Raw genomic sequence first — 12,350 nt, 5'->3', positions numbered from 1 at the left:
ATGAGTCATTCGTGCGGCAAGATATTTTCCACATATTGTGCAGCCCTAGTATCTCCACCCTCCACTAATGTCTTGCTTCGGAAAACTGATTTCAACAACATTCAAAAAGAAATCTAGTCACCTGGTCAACTTTGGCGCAGTCTGATAGCTGTGTCTTCATCAGGTTGTGCTTCAGTGGAAACCTGGGGCAGATGAATAGAAAAATACCAATACAATTAAATTCTTACTAAGACTAGACTGCTATAATATAATTTCATGTAATCATGAATGTGCGACCAGTAATTCTAGTATGTCACATGTATGACACAATATCCAAATGTCATAAGAAATCACGATATGATAATTAACATGATATTGTGAGGTTAGCGATACTCACGATAACTGTAAAAGTAAAATAAAAAAACAAGTCACAATATTGTAAAAAATGAAATAAAAAAATTATATTGAGAAAAGAATGTACTTTTGCTTTTGAGTTTTAATTAATCTTTTATGTTTTGTCAAACCTTGCACGATATCCCCCCAAAAAAACAAAATTAAGTGTGACAACACACCATATAAACATACCATAGTGTTTTTCCATTGTAGCGAAATTCAAACATGAAAACCTTCCGGGCATCATGATACACTCTCAGCCTGTTTTCACGTTCCTGTTTGCTTAGAACTTCTCCTCGATATTCAGTAGGAAAGTCTCTCTTCTGAAAGGAGCAGGAACTGAACACTCCTCGACCTTACAAAGAAAAAAGGATACAACAGAAATATTTCATTATAACAATAATGAAAACTAGACCCATACTAAAGAATATTTTACCAATACTCACCTTTGAATTAATTAATATATTTTATGGTGAAGCCATTCTTGTCTTTACCTAAGGATGAAAAGTATGCTACCTCTTCTTTGGGTTTAACTTTTGCCCTCTGTGGCCTCATGACTGACATGTCTCACTGAAGATAATGATCTAAAGCTATAGAAAAAAATGAGTTTCAATCAGTTTGATAGGTAACTTGGTGCAAATGTCTTGAAGTTGACTTTCAGTGTACCATAATAGCCTGTGCAGTGTGCAGTAAATGTGCCAACGAAAATAAAATACAGTGGATAGCACAGCTCTGCTAAATATTTGCATAAATTAAATGTAATGAACACTAACAGACTTTACTGAAATATTTATATTGAAAGAACAAATTTAAGTAAACACAAATGCAGCAATTTACCAATACTTCATTTATACTGTACTGGTAATACTAAGCCATTGTATATTTTCACATCAAAAACCAGCCTGTTATTGATTTCCTCTTAAAAATTGCAATTAGCATTCATCTTACTCAACAGACGGTTAGCTCTGCTATGCTAACCGTCGCTAACAGAAGCGTAGCAATTCTAAATAATTAGCTGCATCCATCATAATCAACAGATGGTTAGGTATGCTAACGTAAGCTTAGCTGCACTTACACTGGACTTGCATTATAAATCATTTTCGCGAAAGAGGGAGCAATGTACACAAGCGACCAACAACAACAGGAAAAATTCGAGCTTCAAACCTACCTCATTAGCACAGCTACACGCCATCACATCTCGTGAAGTAAATAGAGCCGGGGGCGGTTCTCTATCGGGGCTGCTAGATGACGTCACTTCCGTACTCAGGGCAATATAATAAATCCCGTTCAAATCAACAAATTGGTTCAGTCGTTGGATTATGAACTTTGTTGATAAGAGTGGCTATTGTTCTATGATTTACAGTGTCAATAAAAAAAAATAGATCACATTTAAAATGAACCCCAAAGGCTCATATATTAAATGAATTACCACAGACGAAAACAAAGGATATTATTGCTAGAATTATAGATCATTTTGTAATCATAAAATGTGATTTCAGTTTCAGTTTTTTAAAAAGGTTTTTTTTTTCATTAACGAAAATGTTTTTTTGCTTTAGTAAATAAAATAACCTTGCTGCTGTCATACAGTTGCTGTCCGAGGATGTTTTAGTACTATACTTTAGTAATGGATGCATGTGTTTTTTGGCAAAATTGTGAGCGAGCCCAATTCCTTGGCTGAGAAGCAACCCTGCAAATGAATGGTCACATGATGCTTTCCTTTTGGCATGAAGCAGGACTGATGGTAGCGCTCACCTTTTCTTCTCCAGACAAGCATTTTTCCGGATGCCCCAAACATTTGGAAAGGGGGTTAATCAGAGAAAATAACTTCAACTCTTTTTTTCTTATTTTGGTCTGTATTTATGGAATCCCCTTTTCACTGGTCACACCAGGCCATCCTCCAAAAGTCTTACTCCCTCACCATGGGTGTAGATGCACTCATACCTGCTTACTGCCATTCCTGAGCAAGCTCTACACTGGTGGTGATGTCCTTATCCCGCAGCTGAATCAACTTTGGGAGATAGTCCTGGCATTTGCTGGATTTTCTTGGGTGCCCTGAAGCCTTCTTCACTTAAAGTTTGTAAGGTCACTAAAGGAAATTACTTTAATTTTCATGGCAAATAGGGACTTTGCAATTCATCTAATCACTATAACATTCTGGAGTACATGCAAATTGCCATCATAAAAAAACAATAATAATAAGTCAGCACTGGAGATTTTTAGAAAATCAATGTCATTCTCAAAACATTTGGCCACTGGTGTACAGAAAGATGTTACATTGTAAAGGCAGGGTGGGATGTTAAATGATGAATCAATATACGGCACTGACAGTTTCTCTGTCTCTGCCTCCAGCTGTTCAAAGTGATGTGATAAACAGCTGTTAACCATTGTATATTTTCAAATAAACAACCACTGCAAGAATTAAATGCTGAAATATATAATTAAATGTCATAGTGTATTTCATTATTTAATTTATCTACTTAGGAATTGGTGGCTGCAAAAAAAAAAAAGGCTCTGCGTCTACAGACAAACATTCACAATACACAGCATTTTGAGAAAAAACGGAATTATGGGGACATGTGCGTAATTGTGGGGACAGGTGACGGTCAGCCAATCAAATGCTGTGAAATATACACTGGTGTGAATAATTCATGAAGTGGTGCATTACGAGGACCTTCCTACAGGGGGCGTCATCAAATACACAAAAATACACAAATTCATGTAATTATGGTTTACAAGGACATTGGCTAAAACTTTGGATTTAAGCCTTCTACAGCCCTAGAAGCACTTCTGCATTGAATGAATTATGAGGACATGGGCTGTGTCCTCATAATTCAAAATGTCCTCGCAGTGTTGCGTGTATTCAGGTGACATGTCCTCATAATACACAAAGGCAAACACACACACACACACACACACACACACACACACACACACACACACACACACACACACACACACACACACACACACACACACACACACACACACACACACACTAACTCTGGTCAGCAGATGGCATGATTGTGTCTCTTTTGGAAGAGATCACATCCATAAAAACAATGCTCGACTTTTTTGAACATTGCAGATCCCTGGAAATTATGGCGTTACAAGCAGCTTGTGATTGATCAAATGCCTACACCATGGCATTAATGAAGTTAACTGAAGAAATGTGCACAGCCATGGATAAAAAACATGTTTTAGTAAATTTACAAAAAACATTCACTACTTTAGATCAATGGTGCCCAAGTCCAGTCCTCAAGAGCCCCTATCCAGCCCATTTTCCATGTCTCCCTTCTTCAACGCAGCTGAATCTAATGATCAGCTCATCAGCAAGCTTTGCAGAAGCCTGATAACGATCTTGATTATGAAAATGATCTGCTATGAAAATACACAATCTTTTGCCAGCATTTATAAGTTTCTATCAAATAAAATAAAGGCAAGCTAGCAGACTGACTTTTACCAAAATGTTGCTTCCTTTTTTCACACAATTATAGAGAGTCGTACACGGTTCAACACAGTTAATTGGGTAAAACCATACCTGAGATGCTCAATGGCCAAGGCGGTCTGGTCGTAGTCTCCTGATTCCTCATAGACAATCTTAAGTTCCATTAGTGGGACCTTGTGCTGGGTTACCTCCAAAAGCTCTGCCACGGCTTGCTCGTTAATTTGACATCCTCTGACCTCACATTGCAGAGGAAGCATGGGCTTTACACAAGCCCTTAGATCGCTGAAGTCTACATCACAAACCTGAAATAATGCCCATCTATTGGTTAGTTGGAATAAATTTGCAACTACACACAAATTTTGAATCAGTGAGGGTTTGTTGTATTGGCAAGGTGCAAGTGAGGCAGTGGGATGTTTATGTAATGCAATGCGGGCAAAGTTCTTTTGGATTGTTCATCTCATAAATTGTCATCTTTGGTGGAGAAAGGGAGACAAATGACCAGTAACGTAACATAATTTATTACATTATACACAAGTATATAAAACAAGACACTATACACAATAGAACATAATTTTACTATGTAAAGCACAATACAGAATATGTAATAATAATAATAATTATTATTATTATAATAATAATAGTTAGTGTTGTTCCCATAACGTTTTTTGGCCCCCGATACCGATACCCAGCTTTGCCGATGCTATACCGATACCTAAGTTTTTTTTCTCAACATGAAAAAACTGTCCTGCCATTGGTTCAGAGCATTCAAGGGCCAATATGATATATTATCTCAGCATGCAGTGAACATGTCACACATCAGTGAATGTCGTGCATGAGAAAGACACAAGATGCTGCATCCAAAGTCCTATATTAGTGTCAGAATTAATGGTATCGGCATGTTACTTGTTAGTACTCACCGATACCATTGTTTTAATGCAGTATTGGGGCTTCTACCGATACCAGTATCGGTATCGGAACAACACTAGTTCCAATGATGCTTGCTTTGTCCCAGTCCATGATGTGGTTTTCTCGTTTGCAGTGGTTAATGGTCATTAATAGCCTTTCCAAAATGGCGACTACTGTAAAAGAATGGGCTGACGTGGACATGTTCCAGCAGGTGGCCGCCCGAGGCATTCGTCCAGAATTTTACGATTTGTAGAGAGTCATCCCATTGTTTCGAAAATCGAAAATCCCGGTGACTGTATAGTCCAAAGTTGAATTCAGGTTTATGTTAATGGTCTTACAGTGCCTCCTAATGGTCAAGAAATGCTAGCAACACGGAGTCGACTGTAAAACAAAGGCGCACCCTAGTGTCCACGAAGACATAAATATGTTTAATTATGTTAATGAGCAGGTGTGCACAATAATTGAGAAACTAATAATGTCGAGATGGTTCGCCCCAAGGCCAATCAAAATACAGGGGGATGTTTATGTATGTATTCTATATAAACAAACGCATTTCTTTGTTCGACAGATTTTCTGCTTCCCTTTGCAGACGGAAAAAATCTCATTTGTCTTTGTTAATAAAATCCATTGTGGTTACAGCTTGAAAACGGAGTTGTGAGATTTAGTTATTTTGGACCCTGTCTTCTGACATTCTTCTCATTGAGGCCTGCAGACCTGGAACGTGGAATCTTTGAATTATGATCTGGATAGTCAACTTATTTATCAGCTTATTTAGCGTTGGTGGTCGGGAAACAACAGTGTCCTCTGTGCTGCCACCGGCGCGTGGCGGCCACCCGACGCAATGCCCTAGCATAAGGCTAGGACAACCGGCGCGACAACACTTTCAATTAATGTAGCGGTGTGGTACATGACATTACCAAACACAAATACAGTACCCCACTCTAATGTTGACAACTTAGCTTATTAATATATAACATTATTATCAGAAGTGAATACTGGTAACACAGTTAGCTCATGCTTATCTGTACCAATGCTCAGTTTACCATTGACATGATAGTTTCAAGAAGCCGCATCAAGTGTTTATTTCGTTCTGGAACTTCTGCCAGTTTTGCTGCCAAGTCATTGGCTGAGAAACTCTGCGGGGCTGATTATAGGCCTATGTTAATTAGCCTCACTGTCTCATAACAGTGGAACAGAAAGGATTTTTCACCAAGATGCTTACCAAACTAGCCAAAAACTTTAGATTTTCTTGGTCTACTTTCACATGCAATATGTCCACTTTAATAAAGTTTTTGTCAGCTTGACAAAGCAAGCATATGCATAAATTATAGTTTTTAAACTCATTACACCATCAATACAATGTTAATGTAATTGGTAAGCGCTGAACCATAGCCACAATAAGCGAAGTGCGCATTTCGGCAGCGCGGTGCATTATTACTAATGGAGTCTAACGGGGGAAGTGCTCATTTGTACCATTTCAACCATTGGAAAGTTGATGTTTTTTATTGAAACTATTTTAAACATGAATAGCATGTTGTTACTGACTATCCTCTGCTAGGACACGACACTTAAGCCTATTTAAGTGCTTATTATTTGATTGAATGTGTGCACTTTATCGGGAGTTGAACCGAGGACACAACACGTGATCAAGAGACGGGTAGAAGTTTTCTTCACTGAAGGCGTCAATTGGGGCTAAAAGCAGGTTCTTAAATGACTGTCACTCCATTAGTTTGGTTACACGTACGTTCGCTAGCAAGCTTCGTGATGCTTCCGTCTGTTCCCTCGCTTTCAGAATATTGACAAAATAAATGTGTTTAAAAAAAAAAAATCTATTTTAGCCTCTTATACGTCCGTTTGGATCCTTCTTTTCTGTCTGGAAATTGGGAAGAGTGAACGGAGATTTACAAGCGTACACTTCTGTCTTCTCGAGCATTGCAATGGTGTTTTTTTGCCGATAAACTCCGTTAGGAAAGTTAAAAATGGCACCAAGTGCATCTGTCGTTTTATCACTTAAGGCTGAAAGTCATTTAAACAAAGCTTGCAAGCTTTAAGGTGTGCAGTTACGCAAACATTTTCAACACTCCATTAGGCGCCATTCAAATGACGGCTTTGTTTGGTAGCTAGTTTTTTTTTTGTTTTTTTTTACTTGATTTTCACGCATGTGCAAACGTAATGTGCACTTTGCTTATTATGACGTGTGCGTCACCTTGTTTTATTTTTGTACTTTGCCTCATAAAACATTTCAGTTAAATTCTACTTTACTTTTTCATTACCACATATCATGTTATGTGTCATGGTTTCTATTAACTCATATACTGCCATTGATGGCTACAGACGTCAAAAATTAATTTGAACTATTTCTATTAGTTTAACATTTAAGAGTATGAAAACCTAGATTTTTTTTTTTTATTATAGAAATACAGATATAAAATGTGTGATTAATCGTGAGTTAACTATTGAAGTCATGCGATTAATTACGATTAAAAATTGTAATCGCCTGATGCGACGTAAAGATAATTAAAAATTCGGAGCGTCAGGCGGATTAAATTTTTTAAGCGTAATTAATCGCATGACTTCACTAGTTAACTCACAATTAATCACAAATTGTATATCTGTTCTAAATGGTCAATAAAAAAACAAAAGTATAATTTTTTTTAACTAATAGTATAATAAATAATTCTAATGAATTTTTTAAGTCTATAGCCGTCAATTGCAGTGAATTTGTTAATATTTGAATATTACTCAAATGGAATATTAATTTCGATTTGAAAATTAATACAGAAAAATACATGCAATGTCTCACCTTTACCAGAAGATCAAAACACTCAGCAGACCACAGAGCTTGCCAACCGCATGGCTGCACCACTTTTTGCAGGTAGTCAGCCGTAAAAGACTTGACCTCTGAAGGCTTGCAGTCACCTAACAATTTCAAAGAAAAAGAAAGAAGGCTAAATAAATATGCACAGAAAAGCAAACGCGTGTATTTAGTTATTGTAGGGCAGCATATTCAAAAAATATTTTTTTTCCTGAGAACAATATGCCACAATAAATTGTAGCCCTACAACGCAACAAAATGTTTACATTTAAAAGCCTTTTTAAAACCTCTTGTAATTTTACAAGAGAGAATTAGGAACATAGTGTTCAATCATGTCCTTTTTTTCAACATTGACACACTTTAGTAAGGTTCAACTTTTTTGGTTGTTGTGCCCAGAGAAACCTCTTCAATTTGACTGGTTGACTGTTGATGGGGTAAAAAGCACAATCCCATCATCATGTGCCCACACCGCCAACCAGTGGCCTGAAGTAGGGTGTCTCAAATGTTCATTTTGTCCTGTAGCCATATTTTGAGTCCTCCTGTACCCCCAACAAAGGCCTAAGTTCCTTTCTCTCTAAATCCATAGTAGAGTTCCCAAGTATGATGATAAATCAATTAAAACCCCATCAGTTCAAAACATTTCCAAGATATGGAGCCCCGAAATGTCAACAAAATGCATTGTGTTATTATTTTTTTTAAATCCACTTTTAAAGGGTTAACATACAAATAGAACCGATTATAGATTTTGATATATAGGGCCAGAATATATACATACAGCAGCTAGAGCTGTCAAACGATTACATTTTTTATCAGATTAATCACATCTCAGAATTTGTATTAAGCACGATTAATCGTTTAATTAAAAAGCCTTTTTCTCAACATGTTTTGCCTGACAAATTTAAAAAGAGCACCTGTTATGTGTTAATTCTTTCAACATTTAAACTTATGAGGACGTCTGCAACATTTTGTTGATTCACTGCACTCTCATCCTCCTCTTTTTCTAATCAGTTAATTACTGTACTTGCATCATTCAAAATGAAAAAAAAAATGACCCCAATAGTTTGACATGAACAAATATTCTGTATGTCATACGCAACCATTTATTAAATGCTTTACTATAATGCATGTAGATAATGTTTATTTCTCAAACATAACCTATACTACCTTTAAAGTAACCATCCGCTGTCAGCTAAAGGATTATCATGTAGTGTAATAATTGAAATCGTACTTCAATTTCCATTTAATTGCACAGACCTAGTGCAGAATAAATAGTTAAATATTGGATTTTTGTTTGATGTTATTCTTAATCTAAAAGCCCAACCATCCCTCTGCCAAACTAGAAACTGGACATCTAAGCCATGGCCAGAGATTGGAAGCTACTTGTCGATATTGGCCAACAGCTAATCTTCCCACCCGAAATTGTAGCTACCACCTTAAGGCCAGACATGGTACTCTGGTCATCTTCACTAAAGACTGTGTTCATCATGGAGCTCACTGTCCCATGGGAGAATGCAACGCAGGAGGCCTATGAGCTCAAGAAACTGCGCTACACAGACCTGGCAGCAGACGCTCAGCAGAAAGGGTGGAATACAAAAGTCTATCCGGCTGAAGTGGGATGCAGAGGGTTTGTGGCCTCATCCACCATTAGCCTGTTGAAGCTCCTTGGGATTCATGGACAGGCTCAGCAGCAGACAATAAGATCAGTCTCTGAAGCAGCCGAGAGAAGCAGCAGGTGGATATGGGCAAAGCGGAAAGATCCTGACTGGGCTCAAAAGAGTGGCGGTACTGCCCGCTTGATAAAACCCACCACCTTTTAAAATTGGGTAACTCTTATGATTGGGTATAAGACACAAGCTCAGGCGTGATCACTCTCCCTGTAGCTGGCCACCTTTGATGTGTTGAAAGGCCGAAAAACCCACTGATTTAAAGGAACACTACTGATGTGTCCAAAACAAACAAAAAAGGCGAGTGAATGGTATTGCTCTCCTCTCCATGTCAAAATACAGCTCCTTTACTTTCAAAGCGTACCTCATGTGAATACCATCTATTGGCACAACTTTACCATCATATCCTGTGTTTAATGATTCTCAATATCTGGACTGAAAGTCTGTGTGACAGCTTGGAGTGACAGCTGACAGGAGGAAATAGACCCCTTTGGGGCTGTCATGGGCTAGCTACCCATGACGGCAGTCTTTGACGCTGCTTCAGTTTGTTGGAGACACCTGCCCCGTGCTACAGAAAGTGAACAAAGGAAAATACCCCTAGAGCCTGCGAGAGCAGGGGCGCAAGATGACTCAAAGATTGATAACACGGTTAGAGACCCAGGAACTGACACGGCTACGGGCAAGAACATGGCACATGAAAGAACCTCAACAGCAGTAAGCCACTCACTTCAGGCTGGAGGATAATAACATCACTCAGGGGATTGAGGATCCACCAAGGAAAGAGAGGGTGCTTGAGTGAGCAGAGACAAGGGCCTCGCATTGACAAGTACTTCTTACGAAGCAACCAGTGAAATCAGTCGATTGAAGCACAGAGAGAGGACAAAAAACAAAGTTCACAGAGCATCAATTCCCCCGTCACTAGTGGAGGACCTCTTAACCAACAAAAAAAGCGGAACCCTAAAAACTCCAAAACAGGAACTGGAACAACATCTACAAAAGGTCTACTCAGGGCCCTCCAGGCCGCGGCAGCGCCAAAGGACGACCCCCGGGCTCCGCCAGGGCCCCGCCAGGGCCACCGGCCGGAGAGCAAACCCAGGAGCAGGAGCAGCCCCCACCCCAACACGGCCCGCGCCCCCAACCCAACGCAGCAGGACGGGGCACTGCAGGCCCGCCAGGCACCCCACCGGTCCACAGCCCCCCCCCCCCCCCCCCCCAGCAATGCCCCCCCCCGACCAACCGGCAGCCCCCCAGCCCCCGGGGACCCACCGCACGCAGGCATCGGCGCCGAAGAGGGGCCGGACAGCGGAGCGGAGAGGGCACCCGCGCCCACCCCACCCCCCGCCGCGTGGAGGGACGGGAGATGGGCAGAAGGGAAGATGGGTGCACCGGAGGACGGCCGGCACCCCCGAACCCCAGTATTCCAAAACATTGGATATTGCTGTCCTGCTGAAAATTAAGTAATTCAGCCCCCAAAAAATGCATACCTGTGACTAGTCAATGGCGATGTTTAGCCTTATAATTGCAGTTGGTGGCTATAAAACACGTCAGCTTCTCATAAGGTTATCACACAAATGAATGAAATAAACTGAGAAACAGGTTTTTTAAGGGTTATATGGTTTATTTACAGTTAATTCAAAATATCTCCATTACTATTTTCTTTTACATGTATTTGTACAGTGGCAAACATTAATTTACTCGGGTTCACTGTCAACACGTCATGAGAGACATTTCATTTGCTCAAATGAAGCAGTTATTGAAAACAACAGTCAGACATTTGTAAGAATGCAACAATTATTTAAATTTTTGTCGACGCAGGTCACATCACTTTCTTTATCAATGTCAATGACATTGGAAAAAAAAAAGTATGTACTATTGACAAAGAAACCCTAAGCATCTGTTCTTCTCTTGAGATTCGCCTGTAAGAATCTCAGCAGGAGGGATTGTTGCCTTTTTAAGGACAGTGGGATTTATGTGCTGATGCTGCTAATCATTTCCTTCCAGCTGCTTTCTTCTCTTCTCTCTGAGGTTGGCCCACGTTTAAATTGTGATGACCAGTGATCTAGGGTTATCACTCTTTTTTTTCCCCCTAAAACATAAGCAAATGTAATGAATGTGTAATAAATCTGATTCTCATCAACACAATCTTAAGTCTACATATTGTTAATATTCCCTTTCTCCCTATAAATGCAGTAACTTAAAGCATTCTAGCATTAGTACAATAATTTGATTATTGTAACAGAGTGAGGAATATGTATTTAGCTTGAGTGTTTTTGCTTCTCAGGATCCATAATGACAGATGGTGACATTTACAATAATATGCTTGAAAAGTGTATTCCATACCTGGTATTATGTGTTCATTACACAGACAGAAGCCATTGATCGAGGGCTCCCATGCAGAGCTCACTTTGCCTGCAAATCCAATGTGCCGCCTTTCGGGACCTGTGGGAATGTGGTAAAACGCTCGCTCCTTGCCATCTCCTTGTCTCTTATAACCAAGACGCATGTTACATTTATTATCTTTGCTCATGTCCTTTTGGGGGCTCCGCATGTACAGGTACAGGGGTGTGAATTGCCTGTGTTAAATAAAAAATAAAAATCCTGAAAGCTGAAAACATCCTTGTTCTTGCATGGCCATCATACTTGTCATTCTACAGGCCACAATCAACAACCTGGGGGGAGATTCCTGTAAGCAGGTTTAACACGCTCTTAAAATAACCCTAAATTAGAAGTTGACTTTCCCTGAATTCATAAACTGTGATCGTTCAGGTCCAGAACACATGATCTGAATCGGGATGGCGCTACATCGGGGCTATGCAAATGTTGACCACACCAGATACTAAACAGGTTTTACAAACCCCATCCCCTCTCTCCCCAATAAGGCATCACTCCACATTTTAGAGTTGCCTTTTGATGTGGGCAACCTAAGGCACACCTGTGCAATAACCATGCTGTCTTCGTCGTGAATGGATTCTCAGAAAAAGTGCTCACTGACAAATTTAAACAGATTTGTGAACAGTATTAAAGAGAAAGAAGCCTTTTGTGTACATATAAATGTTTTAGGTACAGTATTTGAGTTTAATGTGTGAAAAATAGAATAGAAAATAAGTGTTATATGTAAATTTTTGTTCAGAACACAGGGTTTGTAATA

The 12,350-nt window shown here is 39.4% G+C and overlaps 1 protein-coding gene and 1 long non-coding RNA gene across 2 annotated transcripts in view; both read right to left on the bottom strand.

Annotated features, from left to right (window-relative positions):
* Window positions 1-3,356, bottom strand: part of LOC147178106 (uncharacterized) — a 4,372-nt gene extending 1,016 nt beyond the window's left edge. The window contains exons 1-3 of the long non-coding RNA XR_015094395.1: window positions 819-3,356; window positions 565-727; window positions 122-182 (exon numbers count right to left, since the gene is read on the bottom strand). This is a non-coding gene — a long non-coding RNA (uncharacterized LOC147178106). The remainder of the gene's footprint in view (window positions 1-121; window positions 183-564; window positions 728-818) is intronic.
* shcbp1 (SHC SH2-domain binding protein 1) overlaps window positions 1-12,350 on the bottom strand; it is a 34,489-nt gene that overhangs the window by 20,839 nt on the left and 1,300 nt on the right. The window contains exons 3-4 of the mRNA XM_086071500.1: window positions 7,527-7,642; window positions 3,911-4,119 (exon numbers count right to left, since the gene is read on the bottom strand). Coding sequence (XP_085927626.1) covers window positions 3,911-4,119; window positions 7,527-7,642 — 325 coding nt within the window. The remainder of the gene's footprint in view (window positions 1-3,910; window positions 4,120-7,526; window positions 7,643-12,350) is intronic.

Source organism: Leptonotus elevatus, chromosome 3 (assembly GCF_054856555.1).
Source record: "Leptonotus elevatus isolate MCC_2025b chromosome 3, RoL_Lele_1.0, whole genome shotgun sequence".
Lineage (NCBI taxonomy): Eukaryota > Metazoa > Chordata > Actinopteri > Syngnathiformes > Syngnathidae > Leptonotus > Leptonotus elevatus.
Note: the sequence above shows the minus strand (reverse complement) of the source record. Positions and strands in the feature narration are given on the sequence as shown.